Source organism: Vulpes vulpes, chromosome 10 (assembly GCF_048418805.1).
Source record: "Vulpes vulpes isolate BD-2025 chromosome 10, VulVul3, whole genome shotgun sequence".
In the NCBI taxonomy this organism is placed as follows: domain Eukaryota; kingdom Metazoa; phylum Chordata; class Mammalia; order Carnivora; family Canidae; genus Vulpes; species Vulpes vulpes.
The window spans coordinates 47,703,963-47,729,768 of record NC_132789.1 but is presented as its reverse complement, the minus strand read 5'-3'; the positions used below and the strand labels follow the sequence as shown (position 1 = coordinate 47,729,768).

Genomic DNA, 25,806 nt, shown 5'->3' with positions numbered 1-25,806 from the left:
TTAAGTATGACATCAACAAAAACTTTGATCTGTATCAGTTTTTTTTTTTTTTCCTGAAGTTGATTATGAAGGTTTAGAACTACTAGACTCACTGGAGACTCCTGGTGTATGGGCTCTGACTCCAAGTTGCCTTGGCCTTCAGCATGCTCATTAAGGTTAGCTGTTTCACTGCTGCTGGTGCTGAGGCTGCAATAATCTGTAGCACCATTTATAAGAATGCTGTGTGGGCTACTGCACCAATTTAATTGATTATTATGGCTTTCCAGCTCTTTCATTTCCATCAGTTTCATTTGCATCTGTCAACACAAAGTAGAAATACAAAACAGAATTTATTACTACAAAGACACAAAAAATTTAAATAGCTACATCCCTACGTTTGGTCAATGATAAATTTGCTTCCATTAGGGAAAATACTCTGGGAATGCAGCATGATTTAGAGAGATTTCAGTAATCCATCTCCATGAGTTCTCTTGAAATTCCAGTATATACGGATTCACTTTTGTACATCTTTTGAAAGCTTCAAGAATTTTGATTCAATTATCCATATTTTGGTGTCCTTTTGGTATAACTAGAAAAAAAAAGGGTCAGCATATTGGGAAAAAGACAGCAAAGTAACAGAACAAGGGAAGATTTTGTGATGAAGTTTTGGGGAAAAAAAAGGAAGCTGAGGAAGAGCACACAACATTTTGGAGCTATCTATACCCCTACTGGGAAGGAGAAGAGTGAAGACTAAGGCAAAATGAGCTACTGTCCTATGCTCTGGTATTATTTATTAATGGGCTAGAGTCCTAGGAAGTGGTAAATCTAAGCTATTCCAAGTATGTTAAATAAAGGACAAAGTAGTTTGGATTTCAGTATCCAAGTGACTTTATATTCCTGGAACAACGGTAGGACAGAGAGGCAGAATTCAATAAACTGTAATATATATTAAAAGAAAAATGCTGGGGCCAGAGGCTGGGGCAAGATGATGCTTATTCATACTAACATCTATAATAAAAAAAATAATAAATTAGTAAATATCTCAAAGAAATTGAAGAGAGGGCAAAATCAAAATATGCTTTTAGTGAAAGGGCATAATGAATGAAATTTTACTGAATAGTTCCCATTTTTCATAAAATACATTTTTTTTATATTACATGCTGTATTTTTTGTTTTTAGCAAATATAAATATTTCCTACTGACATTTCATGAATCAAGACTCAGTGCCTCTAATCTTATTTTCTGCATGAGGTTTTTAGGTTGTTCATTTTGGAATCTGTTATTTACCACAGATCTTTCCAGGGTCATAACCTGGGAAAAGAACACTATATTGGACTGGGAAAACAGACGTCAATTGAGCTCTGTCACCTTTCAGTTAAGTGATCTTAGTCCAAGTAACTTCTTCAAGCCTTCATTTCTTAATCCTAAAGTAAGAACTATCTCCACAGATGATTAAATGAAGCAAAGATATATTTGAAAGAATTCTGTAAAATGTAAATGTCTGTGCGTAAATAATGGACGATGTGCATAAAAGTGCCTAGCACACTAGCATTTTCTTACCACAATACGAATTAAGTTTCCCTGTTTCTTTTCTACTAATTCACTCCATTTTTAAAAAGTTAAAAACATTGAGCTCTTTGAGAGTAGGGACCATAACTTTTGCTATCACCTTTGTATCTCCAACATCTAGCACAATGATGTAAGTGTACTGTAAGTGTGTAATTTATGTTCAAACCGTAGATATCAGTAAGCATATGTGTCTATCAAATTGCATTGTATTTAGAACTTAAACTAACAATCCAAAATGTTACACATTTGTAACACACAGCATATGCCTTGTATATTCCTAGTGCTATTAAGTTGTGGTTTATAAACTTTTTTTTTTTACTTTAATCTATAGAAAGAAATAGATTTTACATCCTAACCCAGTAAATATATGTATCTTTTTGGACAGGTCTCTCTGTGTGTATATACGTACATAAACATATGTATGTAATGCAGACACATTCATCCATATGTATAATTTACATGCACACATGCACATACAGTTGTGAAAAAGTTTCATGAATCCTTAAATAATCCTTATAATTTTATAATATAATCCTTATAATCTTTATGTATCTTTATTCCATGTAATGCGTGCTTATATTTCCTATTCTGTCTTATTTCATTCTATTTTATTTTTTGTATATAAAGTATGTCTTTATTTTTTCTAAATAAAAACAACCTATATAGTATACGTAGGAATGCGCAGGCACACAGACAGGTACACCCTGTGCAGACAGAACAGGTCCCATGCTCCAAACACTGTTCTACTCCAGGAGATGGAATTAGCAGATGTCTCTTTTTCTTTCTTTCTTTCTTTTTTTTATGGAAGAAAATTAGATTATCTTTATTTCTTGTATGGGTTTTAAATAATATTCTTTGATTCTATTCAAAAGTGTTGATATTAATGGAAAAAAACATGAGCAAAACAAGACTTTTCACTTTCTATTTAAAAAATGTACATAGTGTAGTACTCCATCATTAACAATAGTTAATTTAATTTTTTATACATTAAAAACTTGGAATGTGTATTAGGAAACAAATGTGCACATATAAAATGGGTTTATGTTACATGGAGAAAATAATTTTATGTTTTATGGATCAGGCAGTTTTTCTCACTGAGTTGGGCACAATCACTAACTCTACAGGCCAGGGAGGTTTTTTCTGTGGGGGCCGGAGGCAGAGCTCTCCTCTAGTCCATTTGCTTCAGGGCTGCCCAATATCTCCTCTCTATTTTATAGTCATGTTCCTTCTGACTTTTTCTTGTCCCTGAAACTACTGAAGCTCACAAAATGGATTCAACACCTGATTTCAAGCTGCATTTGAAGAGCAATAAGACTATGTCTACAAGATGATGACCAGCATGTCAAGTTGGGTCAGCTCAAGGAATCCCAAATAAAGAATACTTTGGTGATCAGGAGCACCAAAGACTCAAAAGTTCTGAACACTCCAGAACACTCTTGTCTTAACTTCATTTTTTAAAAATGTTTTTATCATGACCATTAAATCAATTTCAATATCCACTAAACCTTTTCAGTCTACAATTTAAAACCTTAACACTAATAACCATCATAGAGATGAAACACTGTATGGAAATACTTGCCTATCAAAGAGTACTATTTAAGACAATTTATTCCTTTAAGTTACTTTTGAGATAATAATATCTTGAACAAAACTAGGCTTTCCTGTGTCTGGCTCTCTCACGTACCTGTCACTTAGCCTGTCTTCTTCCTTGGTCTCTGCATAAACTTAGAGGATACAGAAAAAAAAAAAATTCATACAACAAACACAAGCTCTTTGCAAATTATGCAAGAGAAATGCAATAAACTATCAGAATGCCAGTAATACTTGGATAAAAACAGCAAATATTGTGTAAGTAAGATACATAGAATTAAAGCCAAAGGTTCTTTGCTTTTTCCTACCATAAATACAAAGAAGTAAAAATGAAAATTTAGCAAGTCAGAAATTTTTCCTCAGTTCTCCCTTTTAACAGAAAAGCTACAGTTTAGCTTTAAAGAGCAATTAAAGTCTCAGGATAATTTTATATTTGCATAATTGTATGTTTATAAAGTACTGGATTTTCATTTTTTATAGGCCCATGGGAAACTGCTGCCCTCTGTGGGAAAGACACACAAGTCACTAAGTCAAATATAAGTAATTGGTATGTTTATTTTAATTAATTTATTTTTTATTTATTTTTCAAAAATACTCTACACCCAACGTAGGGAATGAACTTACAATTATGACCCCAAGATCAAGAGTCGCAATGCCCTACCAACTGAGCCAGCCAGGTGCTCCCTGGTATGTTTGTTCTTAAGGTCTGAAGATAAGTTTGCAAGGATATAATTCCTTCCATAAGTACCAAATATCATCTGGCACACTTGGTAGTATAGTTTGCTGAAATTATTTTCCTGTTCAGAAATAGTGTCTTCTTTTCTCAGTGATAATTTTTTTTTCTCAGTGATAATTTATAATATCCAGAGTCCTTTCTACTTTTCTCATTTATGTTCCTTCCTTTGAAAGAACTTCTCTTTCAAAAAACTCAAAGAAAAGAAAATGAAAAAACAAGCCAGAGACTGGGAGAAATTACTTGCAAATCAAATATTCTGGTAAAGAACTTATATCCAGAATTTTTAACTAGTATAATAATTGTGCCTCAGGTAAACCTCATTGGCTATGACACTGCCACTGCGCAAAGCTATCCAGAATTTTTTAAACTCTTGTAATTTATTTATTTATTTATTTATTTATTTATTTATTTATTTATTTATTTATTTATTTAATTCATGAGAGACAGAGAGAGAGAGAGGCAGAGACACAAGCAGAGGGAGAAGCAGGCTCCATGCAGGGAGCCCTAGCAGACGCTCAACCACTGAGCCACCCAGGCGTCCCAACGATCCAATTTTTAAAAATGTATTTCATCTAAAAGGATATACAAATGGCTAATAAGCATATGAAAAGATATTCAACATCACTAGCCATTAAAAAAATATAAATTAGAGGGATGCCTGGGTGGCTCAGTGGTTGAGTGTCTGCCTTCGGCTTAGGGCCTGATACCAGGTTAATCGGATCGAGTCCCACATCGGGTTCCCCTCAGGGAGCCTGCTTCTCCCCCTGCCTATGTCTCTGCCATTCTTTCTGTGTCTCTCGCAAATAAATAAATAAAATCTTTTTTTAAAAAAAGAAAAATATAAATTAGAAACTATGAGATACCACTTCATACCTACTAGGATGACTAAAATCAGTTAAGTAGACAGTAAAAGTGTCAGTAAGACTGGAGAAACTAGAACCCTCATATATTATTACTGGGAATGTGAATGGTACAGTGACTTTGGAAAACTGTGGCAATTTAAACTTAAAAAAAATTTAAACATAATTTCACAATATAACCAACTATTCCATACCTAAGAGATATGAAAACACATATCCACACAAATAACTGTTTACAAATGTTCATAGCAGCATTATTCGTAACAGCCAACAAGTAGAAAGAATCAAATGCCCATTAATCAGTGAATGGATAAACAAAATACTTTATAAATGTACAATGAAATAATAATGTTGAAACATGCTACAACACAAATGAGCCTCAAAAACACTATGCTTGTGAAGGAAACCACATGAAAAAAGATAATGTATATAATGTTTGATTTCATCTACTTGAAATGCTCAGAAAAGGCAAACCTTTAGAATCAGAAAGCAGTAGTACTTACCTAGGGGTAGAAGCAGGGACTCACTACAAATGGGTGCAAGGGATCTTTTTAGCAGTGATAGAAATGTTCTAAAATTTGATTGTGATGTTTGAACAATTCTAAATTTATTGAAAATCAGTGAACTGTATTATTAAAACCTGTAGGGCAGCCCCGGTGGTGCAGCAGTTTAGCACCGCCTGCTGCCCAGGGTGTGATCCTGGAGACCCGATTGAGTCCCACGTGGGGCTTCCTGCGTGGAACCTGCTTCTCCCTCTGTCTGTGTCTCTGCCTCGTTCTCTCTCTCTCTCTCTCTCTCATGAATAAATAAATAAAAATCTTTAAATGTATATATAAAAAAGACCTAGACCAAAAAGCTCAGTATGATGGGGGAGACAGACACATAAACAAATATGCAGGGAAAAATGTTACTATTTCTCTAAAAGGAGAGTCCAATAGAGGCAGGGTTCAGAAAATGCTATAAAGAAATAAGTTAAGCTATGTCTTGCAAGATACGTGAGTAGGTATTTACCTGTCAGACAAGAGAGGGGAAGGAGGCCTATCAATGGATAGGACTTCATTATACATAATAATTAACTGAGGACACTGGACTACATGTTAGAAAATCTGGATTCTAGGTTCTGGCTCTTTTTTTTTAAGATTTTTTTTAAATTATTATTTATTCATAGAGACAGAGAAAGAGAGGCAGAGACACAGGCAGAGGGAGAAGCAGGTATCATACAGAGAGCCTGATGTGGGACTTGATCCAGGGTCTCCAGGATCACGCCCTGGCCTGCAGGCGGCGCTGGGGCTGCCCGGTTCTGGCTCTTTTAAAGGCAATGTAACCACAGGCAAGTTACTTAATCTTTCTTGGCTTCAGTTTGTTCAAATTCAAAATGAAAAGAATGAGCTAGCTACATGATCTCTCTTCTAACCATCTTACTATCATTCTATAAAATATTATTCTTCATTTAGGGAAGCCTAGAAATAACAAAGCAGGAGATCTATACTCTGGACCCACACAACATGACATGTTTATCTATATAAAAAAACAATTTCCTAATTAAAATAATAAAGGTCTCCAAATAAACAAAACTGGTTTTAAGATTAGAATCACAAAAGGGAAGATGCGAGGTTATTATTTATAAAAATAAGCAACATTTGGAGCATTTATGTACCAAACACTATGCTAAATTGTCTCACAGTATTTAATCCTTTACATTTCATTTAATCCTTACAGCAGACCTAAAAGGTAGAGGGATTGTTAATTCTTCAATTTTAAAGATGAGGCATTTGATACTAAGATGATTCAGGCAGTAAGTGGAAGAGCCAGCACTTAAGCCTAAACCATACATCTACAAAACCTGCACCCTTAGCCATGACTCTTATAATAATGAGATATACAAGATATATGACAATTCTAACTTAGAACAGGCAACAAGAAACCTACTTGTATAAAATGAATGAAAAATGAATAACAGATGAGGCAGAAGAAAAAGGAACACAAGTTGAGAAAGTATTATTTGCTAAAAGGACATGGTGAGGCCCCATTTGAGCATATTTCTCATTGCCACAAAGACTTACTGAACTTATTTCCTGTTGTGAATCTTGCAGGTGCTGCTGAAGAGGCCCCAGCTGAGCCTTGCCTGACTCCACACTCTCCTCCAATTCTGCTGTTTCTTGCTGTAGGCGACTCAGCTCTTCCCTAGCTTTGGCCAGCTCTTCCTCGTAAGTAGAGATCTGTGATTCTTGACTAGTTAATTCAGCTTTCAGGGATGAGATCTGTAACATGGGAGTGAATGAAAAGAAAGTGGGATTAAAAAAAAAGAGTTGTCATTAAAATGTTCCATAATGCAAACACATTTATTTATTCAGTTTACTCTTTTGGTGTTTTTTGAAGTATATACTTTTGATAGAAAAGGGCAATTAGGAAATGAATAGAGGGGACTTGAAGGCATAGGTACCACACTTTCAGCTAAAATTTGAAAAAGTACTGCACTAAGTGCCCTCTTTCCCCTAAAGAGGGCCTGCAATTTCCAGATGAACAGTGCTCCAGCTCCTTCATGTGCCACAAGTGTTGACTAGATTGCCACCTAACAACCACAGCAGCAACACAACAAGCAAAGAATGTTTCCATCTTATGCTAGGAAAAGCAACTAAGGTACAGATACAGGCTGCATGGAATGGCCAGACTTTACCAACTGGGCCTCCTCAGCACATTTCTTTCTAACTTCTTTCAGTTGCTCCTCCAGCTGGGACTTCTGTTCATCCAGTCCATCAAGGAGTTCCTGTACTTGCTGTTTCTGGGCCTGTAGTTTTTGCAGATTAGTATTCTCCCTTTGAACTTCATCTTGCAGATCCTGAAATAGAAGAAAATCAACATATTTATTATTTTTGGAGAGAGGGGATGTTTAAGGATGTTTAAAAGCCTATCTTAAGGGAAAATAGTCTTGTCTTTCTAAATATATTGGTGTTGGTAGATTGGAGGAATCCTAGCTTTAAATACTGTCTTTACTTCAGGATTTCTTCCCTAGACTCCAAATTTTAAAATCCAATTTGCTTACTCAAATCTGTCCTTGGATGTCTAATGAGCTTCTCAAACATGTCAAAAACAGAACTCCTGGCATTTCCCCCCCACCAAATCTGCTTTATCCTCAATCTTCCCTCTCTCAGTTTCCCTGGCCAAAAAATCCGGCATCTTCTTTGACTGACTCTTCTCTTTCTCTCACATCTCATCTTCAATCTGTCAGCAAATCTTATTGCTTCTTCCTTCAAAATACATTCAAAATCTGACCACTTTTTTCCCCAACCTTGGGGTCCAAGTCACTGTTCTCTCTCTCCTGGATTGCTTCCTTCTCACTGGTTTCCCTGCTCCTACAGAGGCTACCTTCAGTTTATTTTCAGCAGCCACTGTTAAAAACATGTGTCAGATGAGTCACTCAAAACTCTGCACTGACTCCCCATCTCCCTTACTGTAAAAACTGAAGTCCACAGAGGGGCCCTGCACCTCCCAACTTCACTTCCTACTGTGCTCTCCCTTGCTCAGCCACTCTGGCCTCACTGCTGCTCCTCAAACATGCCAGACAGGCTCCTTTCTCAGGATCTTCCTTCTTCCTAGAAAGTTCTTCCCCAAGGTAACCATACGGCTTAATGTCTCATTTCTTTCAAGTCTTTGCTCAGCTATATAACCTTCTCAGTGAGGCCTTCCTCATCAGCACCAGCATCACCAGTACCATTACCACCACTTCCCTCCCCTAAGTTTCCTTCATATATAGCAGTAATTTTATTCATTTTCTAGAACAGCTTGAGATAAACCTACCATATGACTGACCCATTTAATGTGTGCAATTCAATGGCTTTTAGTATCTTTATAGAATTATGCAATCATCACAATTTTTTTAGATTTTCAATCACCCCAAAAAGAAACCCCCTACCCACTAATAAGTCACTATTTCCCTCCCAATCACCCCAGCCCGAGGCAACTACCAATCTACTTTCTATCTCAATAAGCTCTGTTTGTTTTGTATAGTTAATATAAATGAAATCATATAACATCTGTTTTTTTTTGTAATTGGCTTGTGACTTAACATGTTTTCAAGGCTCATCTGTACTGGTATAAAATAATTATTTTAAACAGCTTCATTGAGATTTGATTTATATACCATAAAATTTGCCCACTGTAAGTATACAACTAAGTTTTAGTAAATATACAATTTGCCAACCATCATAACTCAGTTTCACAACACTTTCATCTTCTTTTTTTATTTTATTTTAAAGATTTATTTTTATTTATTTACGATAGACATAGAGAGAGAGAGGCAGAGACACAGGGAGAGGGAGAAGCAGGCTCCATGCCGGGAGCCCGACGTGGGACTCGATCCCGGGACTCCAGGATCGCGCCCTGGGCCAAAGGCAGGCACGAAACCGCTGAGCCACCCAGGGATCCCCAACATTTCCATCTTCTAAAAATTCCCTCAAACTCCTTTGCAGTCAATTCTCATTCCCATTTCAAGCCCCAGGCAACTGATGATCTGTCACTACAGTTTTTGCCTTTTGTAGAAATTTCATATAAATGGAATCATATAATATGTAATCTATTGCATCTGGCTTCTTACACCCAGTATAGTACTTTTGACATTTGCCTGAGTTGTTGCATATATAGGTAGTTTATTCCTTTTTCTTGCTGAGCGTTATTTCATTGTATGGATATACATTTGATGGACTTTTAGATTGCTCCCAGTTTTTGGCTATTATGAATAATAGAGTATACAATTTATTTATTTTGTTCATAGTCTATCTCCTTTGACTACCATGTAAGCTCCATGAGTCTGGAGATATTTGTGAATTTTGTTCACTGCTATATTCCCAGTTCCCAGTATACATAGAAGTACTCCATAAATATTTAATGAATGATGAATTATATCATTAAGATGTCAATTCATTCCTAATTAATTTATATATTCCAATGAAAACCCTAACAAGGTTTTGCAAAGAGCCTGACAAGGTGGTTCTAAAACACATTTGGATGAAAAAAGAAAAAGAAACAGCATAATAAAATGTAAAAGGACTTAACCTACTAGGTATTATGAATTATTGGAAAACTAAAATAATTAAGACAGTTTGGTGTTGATCTAAGGATAGACAAACACATCAAAAGAACAGAAAAGAAAATTTAGACATAGATCTGGCATACATAGAAATAATGATGTGAAAACATGACATTAAAATTGACTGGAAGGAAAAAAAGACTAAATGTTCAGTAAGTACACTGGACATATCCAAATGGTAAAAAATAAAATGAAGTCTCTAAATCACACCAAATGGAAAAATAAATTCCAGGTATACTAAATGTGAAAGGCCAAGACCTTAAAATACATGGAAGATAAAAAATTTTTAAATGTATGGAAGAAAATATAGATCTCAGCACAGAAAAGAATTTCCTAAAGATAAATCATTTTGAAAATGCTTTGTGTTTATTTATTTGCAGAATGGTACAATACTAGAACCATTGTAGATACACAGGAGAGAGATTAATTCACTGTATATAAAGGTTTCCAAAGGGAATTAGGACTTAATTCACTCTAGGAACCACAAATTAGGATTGATAACTCTAAGGCACGTCTCAGCAGAAGGTGGGCAGATATTTCAAAAAGGGTGAAAGAAAACTCTGAACACAAATTTCTAAAATAATGATATCTTTTTAGTAACATACCATTCAAAGATCTCATCAATCATTCATCAGAATAAGAATCTAAGAACAAAACAAAAACTTGGAAGGTCTCTGAATTACTGCATGATTTATACAAAACAAGGACTTCTACAATAGCCCTTACAATGTGCTAGGTATTGTTCCACACTCTTTACACATATTAACTCATTTATAATTCTATATGACAAATCTATGAAGTAGGTACTATTGTTATTCACATTTCACAGATAAGAAAACTGAAGACACAGATGGGCAAGTACTTGTCCAAAGTTACAGTTAGCAGGTGATGGATTCAAACTAGGTTCTGATTCCAGTCTGAGTCCTTAATCACTAAGCTATGCACAGTGTCTATAGACTAAATGTCTCACAAATATGCTATTTTTTTCAAATATATGTAGATGCTTCTGTGATTAAATAAGACACTGAATAATGCCTTTAATAACTTTCACTTACATTTTCTCAACCATCTGATTAATTTAAAAGTGCAATTACTACCATGCCGCTTTCTTTATAAATTCCTTTAAAGGGCCCACACAAAGGATGATCGTGAAAGACTCTTCTTGCGTGGACATTCCATGTGATTATAGATTCATAAAGGTAAGCTCCACTAGTACTTTATCATTAATTTGCCAGCATGCCTAATTTTTTTTAATCCCTAAATTTTTAACCTTGCCTATACTATTAACTGATCCATACTCAAAGATATAGTTTTAGATATGCACCTGGGATTGGCTCTTAATAAATACATATCAGTTTTCATTGTCCCGTTTCTTGATTAACACTTTGTTTTTTCTGTCTTTGTTTCTTCCTATCCCAAATGTCCAACTTTCTTTAAAAACAAAAACAAAAACAAAAACAACTCATTGTAAAGGAGGGTTCTTTAGTTATTCTGCAAAAATATATAATGGCTCATTCTTATCTGTAGGATAAAGTAAAACTGCCTACAAGATACATCAGAACCTTCAATTCTGGGCCCCATGTTATCCTTCCTCTTCTATTACCCTCTTTTCCTTATATTCACTTGTGCCCCTGCCTCAATAAACCATCTTTCTCCAAGAGACAATATATACTTCAATGTCCTTGTGCCTTTCCAAAGCCATTTCCTCTGCCTTAAATGTCCTTCCACACCATTGTTATCTGGAAACACTATTCATTCTTCAAAGCCCAGCCAAATTTAATCTCTTCTGACTTACCTTGAGCTTCTTTTACCTGTGCTCTTATAGCAGTTCATACCAACCTCTATTATCACACTTACTACACTGGATTATAGGTTACCTCTAAACAATAAACTGCTGAAGGACAGAGCCAATGTCTCATCTTTCTTTGAGGTTCCACAATCTAGTACAACGCCCAACACATTCCAGAGGATTAATTAAACAATGATGTGTAACTATCACAAAGTTTCTATACCTGGGAAAAACAACTGGAATATGTGCCTGAGGTTGACAGAAAGAAAGGATTTTATGTTCTTTTACCATTTTGTGAAAAGCTTCACTCTGCACTTGAACTATAAATATTAATAGTAGCCTCAAACTAATCTATGATAATGAATGCTTTTTGTTAAATTAAAATAATACCTAAATTTCCACACTGGTTCAATACTTTTATAGTCTATAGACCAAGACTGAGCTGACATTTAAATTTTCCATTATATGGAAATAATCTTTACTGCTTTAGGACATTACTGTGGCATATACCTTTCTTGTGTTTTTAAGCTTATATATTTGTGTTTTTTACATAATAATATTATTATTATTCTTACTCTTCAGGGAAGTGAGTAACAGCTTCACTGTAACACAGTAACTGGGAAAACTACAGTGGCTTGAAATTTTCTTATAGGTAAACTGTAAAATATTTTTTTAAATGTCACCTACAGCTCAAATAATTTTGTTGGTTTGGGAATATAATCAATCATAAATACCTTACTTTGGTTATAAAGTTATTATTTTATGTATTTTGATATGCTGCGGAAATATTTTTTCTTTCCCTTTAATTAAAACGTTCAGAGATGGGAAAAGGAAAAAATATCTGTTACCTATTCTCATCCTCATATACTCTAGTCTGATTTCCCACTCTCTCCCAAACTTCCCCCCACCAAAAAAATCTTGGACTTCATCTCTAGTCTTGACAAACAGACGTAATTTGGATGTCTTTACTTTTACTGTAAATCTAATTAAAAATAAATTTACCTTAAAAAGGTCACATGACATATGAAAATGTCCAGGGACTCCTAGGTGGTCAGTCAGTTAAGCAGGTGACTCTTGATTTGGGTTCAGGTTGTGATCTCAGGGTCATGAGATTGAGCCCCGCGTTGGGCTCTGCACTCAATGTGGAGGCTGCTTGAGACAGAACTCCCTCTCACTCTGCCTATCCCCTCTCCCTTCTCTAAATAAATAAAATCTTAAAAAAAGAAAATGTCTAGGACATAATGCTAATTTTTTAAAGCTGAATATGAAATATGTATAGTCACAGATTAATATAAAGCCATTTATGTACACTAAAAAATATATAGCAAAATGTTAACGATGTCTTTCTCTAGAATGTGAAATCATAGGGGTTTTTTTTCATACTTTTCTATATTTTACAAGATTACTATGGACCTATATTACTTTTATAATCTCAAAATGTCAAGTTTGCAGTTTTTTAAGTATCACATACCTCTGGAGGTTTCATACCAATATAAAAATATTCAGATGTGATGGAATTTTTATGTAAGAACTACCAATAGTAGGAATAATGGTGGTTTCCTTTAATAAACTGAACCATTTTTCAAAACTAGTATTTTTAGTGAGCCCTTTAAGTACACCCTTAGAAGGTAAGTTTGTGCAAAAGGAAAGAGAATAAACAAGCCAATATAATATTTACTCATTCTTGACCTTTCTTTTCCACAGAGCAAACGAATTCACTCAAATTTACCAGCCTCACTTGTTATAACTGCAGTAAAACTCCACATAGTAACACAAAAGTATAGGCCTCAAGGGAAAGATTACTGAGAAAATACCTCACATTAATGATATATTCTAAGCTGGATAGATGTCCATATTAAAACTAATTATAATTAATGTTTCTTCACATCTATTTCTTTTTTTTGTAAGATTTTATTTATGTATATAATTGAGACAGAGCAAAGGGAGAGAGAGACAAGCAGGCTCCACGCCCAATGCAGAGCCCAACAGAAGGCTTGATCTCACGACCCTGAGATCACGACCTGAGCCAAAATCAAGAGTCAGATGCTTAACAGACTGAGCTACTCAGGGATCCCATCTTCATGTCTATTTCTTTTTTTTTTTAAGATTTTATTTACTTATTCATGAGAGACACTGAAAGAGAGGTAGAGACACAGGCAGAGTTGGAGAAACAGGCTCCCCATTGGGAGCCTGATGCAGGACTTGATCCCAGGACCCCCGGATCACAACCTGAGCCAAAGGCAGATGCTCAACCACTGAGCCCACCAGGGGTCCCTTCATGTTTATATCTAAATATGATAAAAGATCATCTCTTTTAAAATCCCAACACTAATCCATACATAAAAGGATCTACTTTTTGAGTAAGCAAACTTAAAGTTATTAAATTGCACAAAATAGAAATGAGCCGATGCAAAATTCAAGAATCAAATTTCACCACAAAATTATCTGTAAGGCTACGACCACTGCAATGCAATTTCCCCATCAACATCAGTATTCAGATATACTTGGTTATTTTATTTTTGGTATAGATTTGCTTATCCTGAGACTAACTGAAGTCAACAGATGCACATCTCCCTCTGCCCACCTCCCCAAACCCCCTGCCCCGCCCTTGACCAGGGCAATAGCAGTCTCTCCTAGCAAACAGTATCTTCCACTAAACTAGGATAATTGTCTCAACCTTAAAGTAGTGTTTGGGAAAATCCTCTTCTGATTCACTGCAAAACTGCAGCACTATCAAATGCCATCCCATCAAGTGACTAAAGGACATTTGCAGAAGCCTTCCTAGTTATGCTCTACTTTCCATGGTCACGCTCTATTTGCCTATCTGTGCCATCAACAGAAGAAAGAAGGATAGCAGCAATTAGAGACTGACAAGAGTGGAGTGAACAAAACTACAGTAACATAGTGCCAAGGTCTATTTTAGAAAAATACCAAAGCAACCACATCCAAGGTTCCTCATCAGGGAATGAAGGGATCCTTGAGCTAGTATCTTGGCTTTATTTAAAAAGAACTTTCAAGGAAAATGTCCTATTTTCTAGAAATCGCACAAGTTAATGAAAATGATAAACTTATCCCCTTCCTTCCACACTTCATAAAGTGCTACAGATATAGGAAAATAGAATTTAAAAAATACATAAAAATTCTTAGCTATATTAAGAGTAAAAATTTATTTTAGCAATCCAAGTCAGTTGTACAACTGAAGAAATAATGTATTAAATCTAAGAACTAACAACATGAATACATTTGCATCTGTTTCATATAAAATAGAGAAAAAATTAACAAAAAACCCACTAACTTATGAACAAATACTTACTTAAAAGCCCCAAAGCATATATACAGACATGTACTTATACTAGTGTATCTATACCTTAAGAATTATGAAGAAGAACATGGGGAATTTTAAGTATTTTGGTAATCTTATAAAAATACTATTTAATTGATTTTTAAAATTCTGCAGACTAATCCCAAACTAGAAATAATCAGGTACATTCATTATGTTGGCCTAAATCTCAAAATGGAAGTTACAAGAGTATCTTAATATAAAAAAAAGTATCAACTGTAGAGCAAGATGTTTAGGTCAAAGAACAGAAAGGAAGTCTATTAAACTAGGTGGGTGTTAGAAAACCTCACCAACAGCTTGCCTTTATTTCCCAATCATATGCTTCCCAGCATGTTCTAAGAGCATTATTGCTACGAAAAGAATGTTGAGCTCATGTATCTAATTTTACTTCTACCCAAAATAAGTCCTCTCTCTTCATCTAAGGGAAAAAAAAAACCAACCTAAGTGATTAAAATGAAAAAAACAAAAAGGACAATTACTATGAATTACTGAACCTTTACTGATGAAGTATAAATAAGTGGAAGCTTCTTTTGCATCAGAGTAGCATGAACAAGAACTTTATGGAAAATTTTGACTCTCTGATACCTATCATGCTCCCAATCCTTTCTGTGTAGGGTTCCTGGGTATGTCTTGTTCTATTTTTAATGTCATGCATAAAACTAAAGTTTATTCATTTCTGTTATCAACAGCTTCCTTAAATTTATCTCTAACTAATAATATATTATGAAAAATAGTGAAAGAAATGTTCTAAGGTACAGTTTCTTAGCTTAAGGAGTTTTCAATAGATGCTGGAAGATACTGGAATCATGCACACTACACCAGCACAAGAAGGTCCAGCACATACTGGACATACCATCCAAGTAAATACACTCCTCTGGGAATTCCAACAAAGGAAAGACTGATAAGAGTCAGAGAAGGCAAAGTTTTATTCAGAGAAATGGTGGGATTTGAGCTAGGCTTTAAGGCTTGGGCAGAATTTACATAGGCAGGGAGGTAGGGAGCATTCTGGATCACAAGGACAAAAGATATAAGGGGTAGGAATAAGAGACTGTATATGGCACACAGCTCAGAGGCAGACAATAAAAAAACCAAGTAGTACAAGAGGAGGATTTGGATCTTATCTTTGTTTCTCCCTCCAATATACCCATGAGATATGACATCCTCCCATCACTAACTGCGGCAGTGGGCAGCAGTAAAGATTTTCACATCTGAGAGTTATGATACTAAAATTGGTTTAGGAAGAAAAGCATAAAGAGGATGAGCAAGAAGAGCCTTATGATCTGATTTTAAAATTTCAAATGTTAGGTAATAAGGGTGGCGATAATGACAAAGGAAACACTGAGAGAAATAGGAAAGTCCAAAATTGAAGCCAATTTTTTCCAACAAACTGAGACTCATTTTAGACACATTGACTTTGAAATGACAAACACCAAAATGTAGTCTAACTGGAGATGTGAGACTAGAGAGCAGTGTGCTTGATAAATATTTGGGAGTCACCAGCATATGGGTAACGGGGTATAGTAAAGGAAGGAAACAAGGTGGAGGCATGTATCAGTCAATCCAGGGGAAAGGTAACAGAAGCAAAGGATCAGACAGGCAGAAGAATATATGAAAGAACACAATTCAAGAAAGCAGTGACCAGGACGCCTGGGTGGCTCAGTGGTTGAGCATCTGCCTTTGGCTCAGGGCGTGATCCCCAGGTCCTGGGATAGAGTCCCACATCAGACTCCTGCACAGAGCCTGCTTCTCCCTCTGCCTATGTCTCTGCCTCTCTCTGTGTGTCTTTCATGAATAAACAAAATTTTAAAAAGAAAAAAAAAAGCAGGAACTAATGTAGGAAAGACCAATGTATCTGGCCTGAACAATATTATTGGTTCTGGGAAGAAAAATTAAAATGAAGTGGTATATAAAAAAAAAAATAAAATAAAATAAAATAAAATGAAGTGGTATGAGTAAACAGCACACTAAAGACTTGAAAGGATATGATGAGGAAAAAATGGCCACATAAAGCGAAAAAACAAAAACAAAAAACAAAAAAAACCAAGCTGGTAGCTAACGTGGTAGCAATAACCGAAAACAAAACAAAACAAAACAAACACAAAAAAGGTATTTTCAAATTGGTGAGTCCTGTGTGCAGACAGCCCTCAGTGAAGACAGAAGTCAGAGAAGGAAGAGCTTGACAATGAAGGGAGGATAGGTAATAAAGAGATGACAGGGATCCCTGGGTGGCGCAGTGGTTTGGCGCCTGCCTTTGGCCCAGGGCGCGATCCTGGAGACCCGGGATCGAATCCCACATCAGGCTCCCGGTGCATGGAGCCTGCTTCTCCCTCCGCCTGTGTCTCTGCCTCTCTCTCTCTCTCTCTGTGACTATCATAAATAAAAATTAAAAAAAAAAAAAAGAGATGACAGTAGGTATAGAATTCTACTACTAATCAGAACATTTACTGAACTTTAACCTGGTACTCTGTGAGGCACTGAAACTGCATTATCTCATTTTATTCCTACAGCAACTCTAAGTATTTGGTATTTTTATTATCCCATGTTACAGAATAGAAAACTAATGTGTAGAGTGGTTGCTTACTTAGCATTACAAACCTAGGAAGAATCAGAACCAGAAACTGAATTCCGTTTTTTTTTTTTAAGATTTTATTTATTCCTTTATTTATGGGGGGGGGGGAGGGCAGAGACACAACCAGAGGGAGAAGCAGGCTCCTTGTAGGGAGCCCGACATGGGACTCGATCCCGGGTCTCCAGGATCATGCCCTAGGCCAAAGGTGGCGCTAAACCGCTGAACCACCTGGGCTGCCCCAGAAACCGAATTCAAGTTTGTCTGATACCAAGCTGTTTCTACAAATTTCTATGCAACACTGAAGAAAGCACACAGGAGAATAAATTCCTAATTTGTTAACTACTCAGAAGAAAAACTTTCTTAAAAATTGTACATAGGCAGTTTAAGGTAGTAAGAATGTGGGTCTGCCTTCTCCACTTAACTACCAAAAGCCCAAACCATATACCTTTGAGACAGAATGGCCTTTTATAGCTTTTTCCCCTTGGATCAGTTGGGGCCTAATTTCTCCACAGAAGCTGAACTAGCAGGGACGCCCTGGTGGCTCAGCGGTTGAGCGTCTGCCTTTGGCTCAGGGCGTGATCCCGGGATTCGGATCAAGTCCCACATGGGGCTCCTTGCAGGAAGCCTGCTTCTCCATCTGCCTGTGTCTCTGCCTCTCTCCCTGTGTCTCTCATGAATAAGTAAGTAAAATCTTAAAAAAAAAAAAAAAAAAAAAGTTGAACTAGCAGTGTACCTCATACACGTTAACATTTCAAGGAAAAAAAAAAAGCCTGAAGTTAATTGCTGGTTTGGTTTTCAAGGAAAAAAAAAATCTTGAACTATAAACTTTCAAGATGCTAGTTCATAGGAATATAAATAGGAAACAAAAATTTAGAAATTAATTATGTAGATTTTTAAATTCACTTGTATTAGGAAGACTACAGAGACACAAAACAAAAAAGAACGTCTTTTAGCACTTTGGTTACCTCTAAAATTTGGTTTCTATGCTCCAGATATGAGCTCATATATGTACTATCTATGACTTTATAAACACAGAGAAAAGCAAGAACACTCAGAAAAGCCAAGTTTGGATTAGACAGACACTCACTAATAGATCAAAATTCCTTTACTTTTCTCCTGATGTCTTCATTTTGGCATTTCTCATTGGCACCTACATTAAAAAGTGGGGTCAGAAAACACTGAAGTTCTTTGATTCTATTCTAATTAATAACTCCAGTAAACGGCCTTTGCCAGAGGAATTAGAAAACAAAGCAGTAGGGATTGGAGTTACTTACAGATTTTAATTATCCATGTTATTCCTTACTCTATGTCTCATTACCAGTAGGTAAATCAGAATTAATCAACAGATATGAAATCTTATTACCACTTCACATAAATTGTCTTGTGCTTCAGAAAATTGAAAATAATCAATAAAATGAAAAGTTTTAATTACATGTAGATGTCATTTATTCATGTCACTCTTAGTGTCTTGTTACCATGTATAATACAGAGATTCCTGTCTCATTACCATGTATAATACAGAGATTCCTGTATGGGGTGGAACAAATAATGAATTTACTAATACAAAGCTTTTATTCAATGTTCTTTTGCCAAGGAACTTATGTTCAAACATTACAACTTGGTCTGTACTAAGTATGCTCCAAGATGTCTTTTATTTATAGTACCTGATGCAGAAAAATTAAATAGACTCCCTCTGCTAATTATATATTTTGAATTTAGCAAAGCTTAGGATTTAAGCTGGATTTAAGGATATACCTTACCATCACCACCAAGTGAAAAAGGACAGAAAAATCATGAAGGAATTTTGACTGATAACAAAACTTCTAAAATTATAAGAAATCAAATATTCAAGGACAGCCCATTTAGCCTGAAAGGAACAATATAAATTTCAGGGTTGTTCCAAACCAGCCTTTTAAATTCACATTCTTAAAAGATACAGAATGGAAAAACCAACAGGTAGATGTACACAAATAACAAAATACTGTCCATCGTAAAAACCTTCATACTTCGAAACACTATCTGGCTAAATTTAGAAGCTGTCCAGTATTCTATTAGTAACTGTATCTATCACTTCAGATTGAATAAACTTCTATAGATTATTTTATCTTCCATTCTTATGCTATTTTCAGCAATCACTGCTTAAAGTCTGAGTCTCTTTTGCATTTCCTAAGAAGCTCAAAAACCGCAGAAAAATAATGTAATTGAAGTAACTACCCCCCATCTCACTACCACAAAGGGGAATATATTTATTAGCAATGATTTCTTGACTTTTCCATCACTGTTAGGAAAATTCCAATATATATAATAAATGTAGTGATCTAATAAAAAAAAACCCAACTTGTAACAAGAAGTCTCTTTGGCTTCTTTCTCAATTTCCCAGTAAATCATTCTACCCAGGCACAGTCCACCTCATAGACAATCTCTAGTGTATGTCCTACATTAAAACAAAACAATGGATCTACCAATTTAGACCTTTCATTCATTTAAAAGTATCAGCACAAGCAGGGAAATCCAGCATACAAGTAATATGTTTTAAAAGGCCCATCTATGAGCTTTTACTGGCAACTGATAGCAGTGTTTCTATATCCAATCTCCTGTATATGCTGGTATAACATTCAGGAAACAGTGCCCCAATAACATGGTCACATGCATTGTATACTGCTCTAAATGCAACACTGCCCAATTTTCTATATTTTTGTTTGAAATGCCCATTTTTGTATCATTTCTCAATCAGAAACTGAGGCTTTATTACCTTTTCTATTTGTAAAATGAAGGTACTTAATGCAGCACCTAGTGAAAATGAATTAAATCTCTTTATGCTAAAGTTTAAGATATCCTGGCTACTAAGCAACTTACAAAATGCTATTTTAAATAGTTTCATATCATTTCCTATCCTATCAATATTAGGAGAAACAGCTGTTTAAAAATACTAGGTATCCTAGCTAACAAAATTTCACATTCATAAAAAGCAATTTGTTTTTGATGAAGATGGTGGTGGTGATGATGATCTCATTCATTTAATTTTATTTTTGTAATAATATTTACGTATTAGTCATTCAAACTTACCTTTAATGATATAATATGTAGGTAAATATTATCTTAAAAATACTTTCAAAACTAGAAATTTATGCTAAAAAATACTGCTTTCTCATTGCAGTATAATCTTTGCAGGCCAAAATTCAGAGAAAAACTATCATTTTGGAAAAAGCAAATATTTATATGACATAAATAACAGGTAATTCCCTTGACCTACTCATCAATACCACAACCATCACACAGTAAAAAAACCTTATACATTTAAAATGAATCCTTCTAAATCAGAAACAGAATACTGAATTTTACAGTTCACTTACCTGAACCTCGCTTGTCCTCTGTTTAATAGTATCTTCTTTCTCCTTAAGGTCCTGTTCCACATTATTCTTTTCCCTAGAAGACCAGCAAACAATGCAAGAATATTTGAGAACATCAGCTACAGCTGGTATGGTTATCCATCCTCCTAACCCTGAATCGCTTTTTAAATACATAGTGAAACATTCAATTTTTAAGTGAAGGGCAGATTTTTCCACCCTCTTTTAATTATTTATGGAATAGAAATCAATATAAGCTCTGTTTGTAAAAAAAAAAAAAATTGCTTTCTCACTAAAATGTGGTGAAAAGAGAATAGATTAAAAAAGGAAGAGGAGAAAAATAATCAATGAAACACTCAGGTTTCACTGATGTCACTGTTGCTATGGAAATGATGTCCAATGAAAATTGCTGGTGAAAAAAAGGAGGGGTTGCATCAGCTCTGTAAGTTTAACCCTTAAGTACCACTGTCAAATCGGATGAAAATAGCTAATAGAAATAGTCAACAATATTAAGGAAAAGGACATTTACTGAAGTGTTAATTTCCCCTTAAGTCACTGGTGTGTACCAATTTTAGAATGAAACAACATAGAGGAAATGGGTAAGACTGTCAATATAACAGTCCATTTGCTCTATCAAATACTGCTCTGCTCAAAAAAGCTATTTTAGGACCACTTATCAATTCCAGTTGATTAAATACATAAAACAATGTATATAACTAAACTAAAAAAAAGGAATCACATTAGCATTTATCTCTTTCTATACTCTTCAGATCAAACATACTAGGATCCACTTGTATTCTGAGATACCATTATCTAAATTCTTATATGCTTCCATCAGAGCTAGATTCCTAATGAATGAGACCTAAGCAACCTTAGACTCAGAATTATGATACAAAGCTATTTCTTTTGATGTAATAAATTTAACTGCTCATACACACACACTGACTTGCTCCCTTCATTTTTTCCTTTCTTTTCTACAAAATGAGAGAAAAATCCATAGAATTCTACAGCAATACATTTTTGGGTGAGGGTAAAGGTAAAAGTTGGCAACATGAAAAAGGGAGGATGGCATCCAAGTAGTCCTCCAGACTAGCACTGCAGAGTTTCTCCTTAGAGCTTCAAGACAATTATTTCAGTTTCGTTCCAGATAACACCCAAACATAAGCTCAGGCTCCATTAAGCTGTAGTATAAAGGAAAGTGGGGAAATTACACCAGAGGAGATACTGAGGGGACAACTTAATGCTACATTTATATTTCTCCCCTATTTGAGGTGATATTTTAAATGCAGACAAAAATCAACTGTTTTGTTGGATATTCAGGCACAGTGTTAAGATTTGTCAGAGAGGAATAAAAGCACAAGAATAAAAGCTATTTGTATACTGTTAAACACTTGAGATGGCCAAGGAGCTCACTACCCATTTGTCAGGTGGGTCGCACCATGGGTCATGATGTCATGGAGATTTTAAACAGTCCCTTACGATGTGAATCATTGTTGCAGCCCATTCCCCCCAATACCTCAATCCACTTATTATGCAAAGGTCATTCCCCATTCCAACCTTTATAAAATGAGGTAAAATCAAAAAATAGAAATCACAGGAAGAAAAATCTAAATATACCACACAAATTCTGCAAGCTCAATCCTCTTTTCCTTTCTTCCTTATGTGAGCAGAAGAGTGTTTTCATTCCTGGTGCAGCATGTCAGAACTAGCTCCCTCCCCCAATCCCAAACTCTCAGAGGTAGTCCACACAGGGTCAGTATCAATTCTGCCCCTTGTTTCTGACAGTAGCTAATAACAAAAATAGAAAACAACACATAGTATCACAGATCAGCACTGAACACACTAACGGGCATGTTTGTATTCAGTTCTTTCTGCTTGTCTGTTAACTGCTGTTACTGACAGTGTCTGCTCAAAGATGAAGTGTGCAGGCAGGAAAACAGGGCTGAAAGAAAGCAGTGAGCTGACAATGCAGCCAAGACAGAATAAGAGAGGAAAAAAAAAAAAAAAGGAAGTTCACTTGGTGAAAAAGGAAAACAGATTACAAAGGACTGTCAACTCTAGCCAGCAAATAGAGTCTATGTTTGTGTAAAATGGAGGAAGCACAGAAGGTACAGATTCCTCTTCATCATTTTGGGTGTGGGCGTGAGGGTATCAGTAGTGATATCTCCAAACATATCCTAAAGACCATTTCCAAGTAAAAAGAATATGAAATCCTCAGGCATTAATTCTCATAGTACTGAGATCAATTAAATTTCACTTTCTATCCACTTTTATCTAGTAAAATTCTGGCCTCATAATAATTCTTTTATAATCAAAACCAAGTAGTATAAGATATATTACTAAAGAAAAATGTAAAAAAAAAAATCAGTTATATTACCCATCACAATTGAAAACCTGTCCCTGTCCTATAAATTAGACTAAAAAATCAAATTATTTTCTCATTAACTTAGATTATAATTTAGGGATGCCAAGTTGTTATGTTGTGATATTCCGCAGACTCTTCTTTTTTTTTTTTCTTTTTAAATTTAAATACAATTAGCCAGGGGCACCTGGGTGGCTCAGTTGGCTAAATGTCTGCCTTTGGCTCAGGTCATGATCCCAGGGTCCTGAGATGGAGCCTGCATTGGGCTCCCTGCTGGGCAGGGAGTGTGCTTCTGCCTCTCCTCTCCACTTGTGCTGTCACCATCTCTGCCCACCCCCCTCTCTCTCTCTCAAATAAATAAATAAAATCTTAAAAAAAAATACAATAAGCCAATATGTAACACATCATTAGTTTCAGATGTAGAGTCCAGAGACTTAACCTCTATAGCTAGCCTTCTCATTTCGGGCAAGTAAGAATAATTAAATACATTTACACGCACTAAAATGCTTAGGTGCAAGAAAATGGGACTTGGGTCATAGAGCTTACATTCTCCTTTCTTTCAAATAACAAATTTTTCTACAGATTATGGTTGAATAACTATTACAAAGCATTCTGTTTAACATTAATTCAAAAACTTAATTCCTCGTGTGACAAGATTCTGTGTCACAATAAAAAATATTTATATGCAGTTTCTTAAGGAGCCCATCAATATATATGGATATGACATATTTAAGATAAATTTCAAAAACAAGTGTGTAAGTAAGCATTTTTCCCAAAGCACTACTCATTTTGGATGACAGAAAAAACTACTGCCTTCAGCTTAGTAACTTCCAAAAGGGAAAAGTAATGATCTTATACACCTTCTATCTTAGACTATCTCTGCAACCCTATTCACTCCCAAGATGCTGGCACATCCTAAAGAATCTACAAATACCAAAGCCATAAAGAAAGGCCAGGGATAGAGCTCCTTGGTTTCCAAAAGCTGCTGGTTTTTGGTGGAACCTAGTATGTGAACCAGCAAGAAAAGCAAACCCCAACCTACGCTTTCTGAAACCTAACGTAGATAACTGCATAAACTTACTATGAAGTAGTCAAAGCTATTCACAAGGACAGTCAGCCCCAGGGACTCTGAGTCCACACAGTTTGCCTTCATTTCCCCAGGCTGTTCATGGCAAAAGGGGAGTGAGCCATCTGTCTTAATTTCGATACAATACCAACATTGTCAAAGAAACAGGATTAAGTCGCCTTCAAAGCCCTTCCCAGAAACAGAGTTTTAAGGTTTTATTCTGAATATAAATATTCTATTTTCCAACCAGAGAGCAATAAAAAGAGAAACTAGTGAGAAACTAAAAACCCATCTTAAGATTTGCGAGGTAAAATGTACAAGATGTCATGTAATTAGGAAAAAAGCAGGCTTTGAGCCTATGCTGTGCTTGCTTTTTACTGATAAAATTAACATTACTTAGAATTTTAAATAAAACTGATGGAGTAATTTTTAAAATTTGTTTTTTTTTATTTTTTTATTTTTATTTTTTTTTAATTTATTTATGATAGTCACAGAGAGAGAGAGAGAGGCAGAGACACAGGCAGAGGGAGAAGCAGGCTCCATACACCGGGAGCCCGACGTGGGATTAGATCCCGGGTCTCCAGGATCGCGCCCTGAGCCAAAGGCAAGCGCCAAACCGCTGCGCCACCCAGGGATCCCTAAAATTTGTTAAAGGGAATTATGGGTTGCATTAAAATTTAGAAAACATTGGCCCAATGTATAGAATATATAATGTAATTACCAAAATTCCTGCCCAAAAATCTTGCCTAATATTCAAATAATTACTCTCTACCTTTAAAAACTCATTATATGGTCTTTAAAGCATAAGATTTGGTGTAAAACAGCCCAGAATTCAAATACTGGCTCCATCACGGGGCATCTTACTTAAATCACTGTAGTAGCAGCTATTTGTTCTGCTGACCCTCCCTTCTCCTAGGACCCAGAAATCCTTCTTTTAGGAGACTACTCCTTTTTTTCTCCCTTACCTATTACCTTTTTGCCTGAATAGTTCAAGTAGAAGATGCCATCTTTTCACAGATTCAACCTCTCTGAGCATTGATTGGCCAGAGACTGGCTCCTGACCAAAGCTTAACCAAGTCACATTACATCAACTCACCATCACAGGGATTAATTCAAGAACAGACCCATGACCAAAGCCAAGGCAGTCAGGATCTTTATCTAGGATGCCTTTATTCGGAACTAATAGAAACTATTACTACCACTATCATATCTACTACAACTATCATTACAACAACTAGTACTACCTACTACTATTAATAATTATAATTATGGAAACTAGCATTTATTAAACTTACTACATAATAGGTGCTTACTACATAATTGGTGCTATACATTCTTCGGAAGAATTGTTCCTGTGAAATAGTGAAGATGGGCAAATGCGAGTCCTGGTGCTGAGGACGTTTGTTGTCTTTGCCTAATAAATAGTAAAATTTTCACATAAAAAGCTGAAGTGAAAGGCAGGCAAATAGAGAATCCTGGTAGGCCTTATGCTCTGGCTCCTTTCACCCTTTGT

The 25,806-nt window shown here is 35.6% G+C and overlaps 1 protein-coding gene and 1 pseudogene across 10 annotated transcripts in view; both read right to left on the bottom strand.

Annotated features, from left to right (window-relative positions):
- The window catches only part of EPS15 (epidermal growth factor receptor pathway substrate 15), a 139,923-nt gene that overhangs the window by 37,226 nt on the left and 76,891 nt on the right, over nt 1-25,806 (bottom strand). For all 10 annotated transcript variants that reach the window (XM_025991853.2, XM_025991852.2, XM_025991855.2 and 7 more), the window contains 4 exons: nt 20,872-20,944; nt 7,412-7,573; nt 6,798-6,995; nt 93-296 (listed from right to left, as the gene is read on the bottom strand). In XM_025991853.2, the coding sequence (XP_025847638.1) occupies nt 93-296; nt 6,798-6,995; nt 7,412-7,573; nt 20,872-20,944 (637 nt within the window). The remainder of the gene's footprint in view (nt 1-92; nt 297-6,797; nt 6,996-7,411; nt 7,574-20,871; nt 20,945-25,806) is intronic.
- Nucleotides 4,107-4,224, bottom strand: LOC140594353 (U4 spliceosomal RNA; annotated as a pseudogene).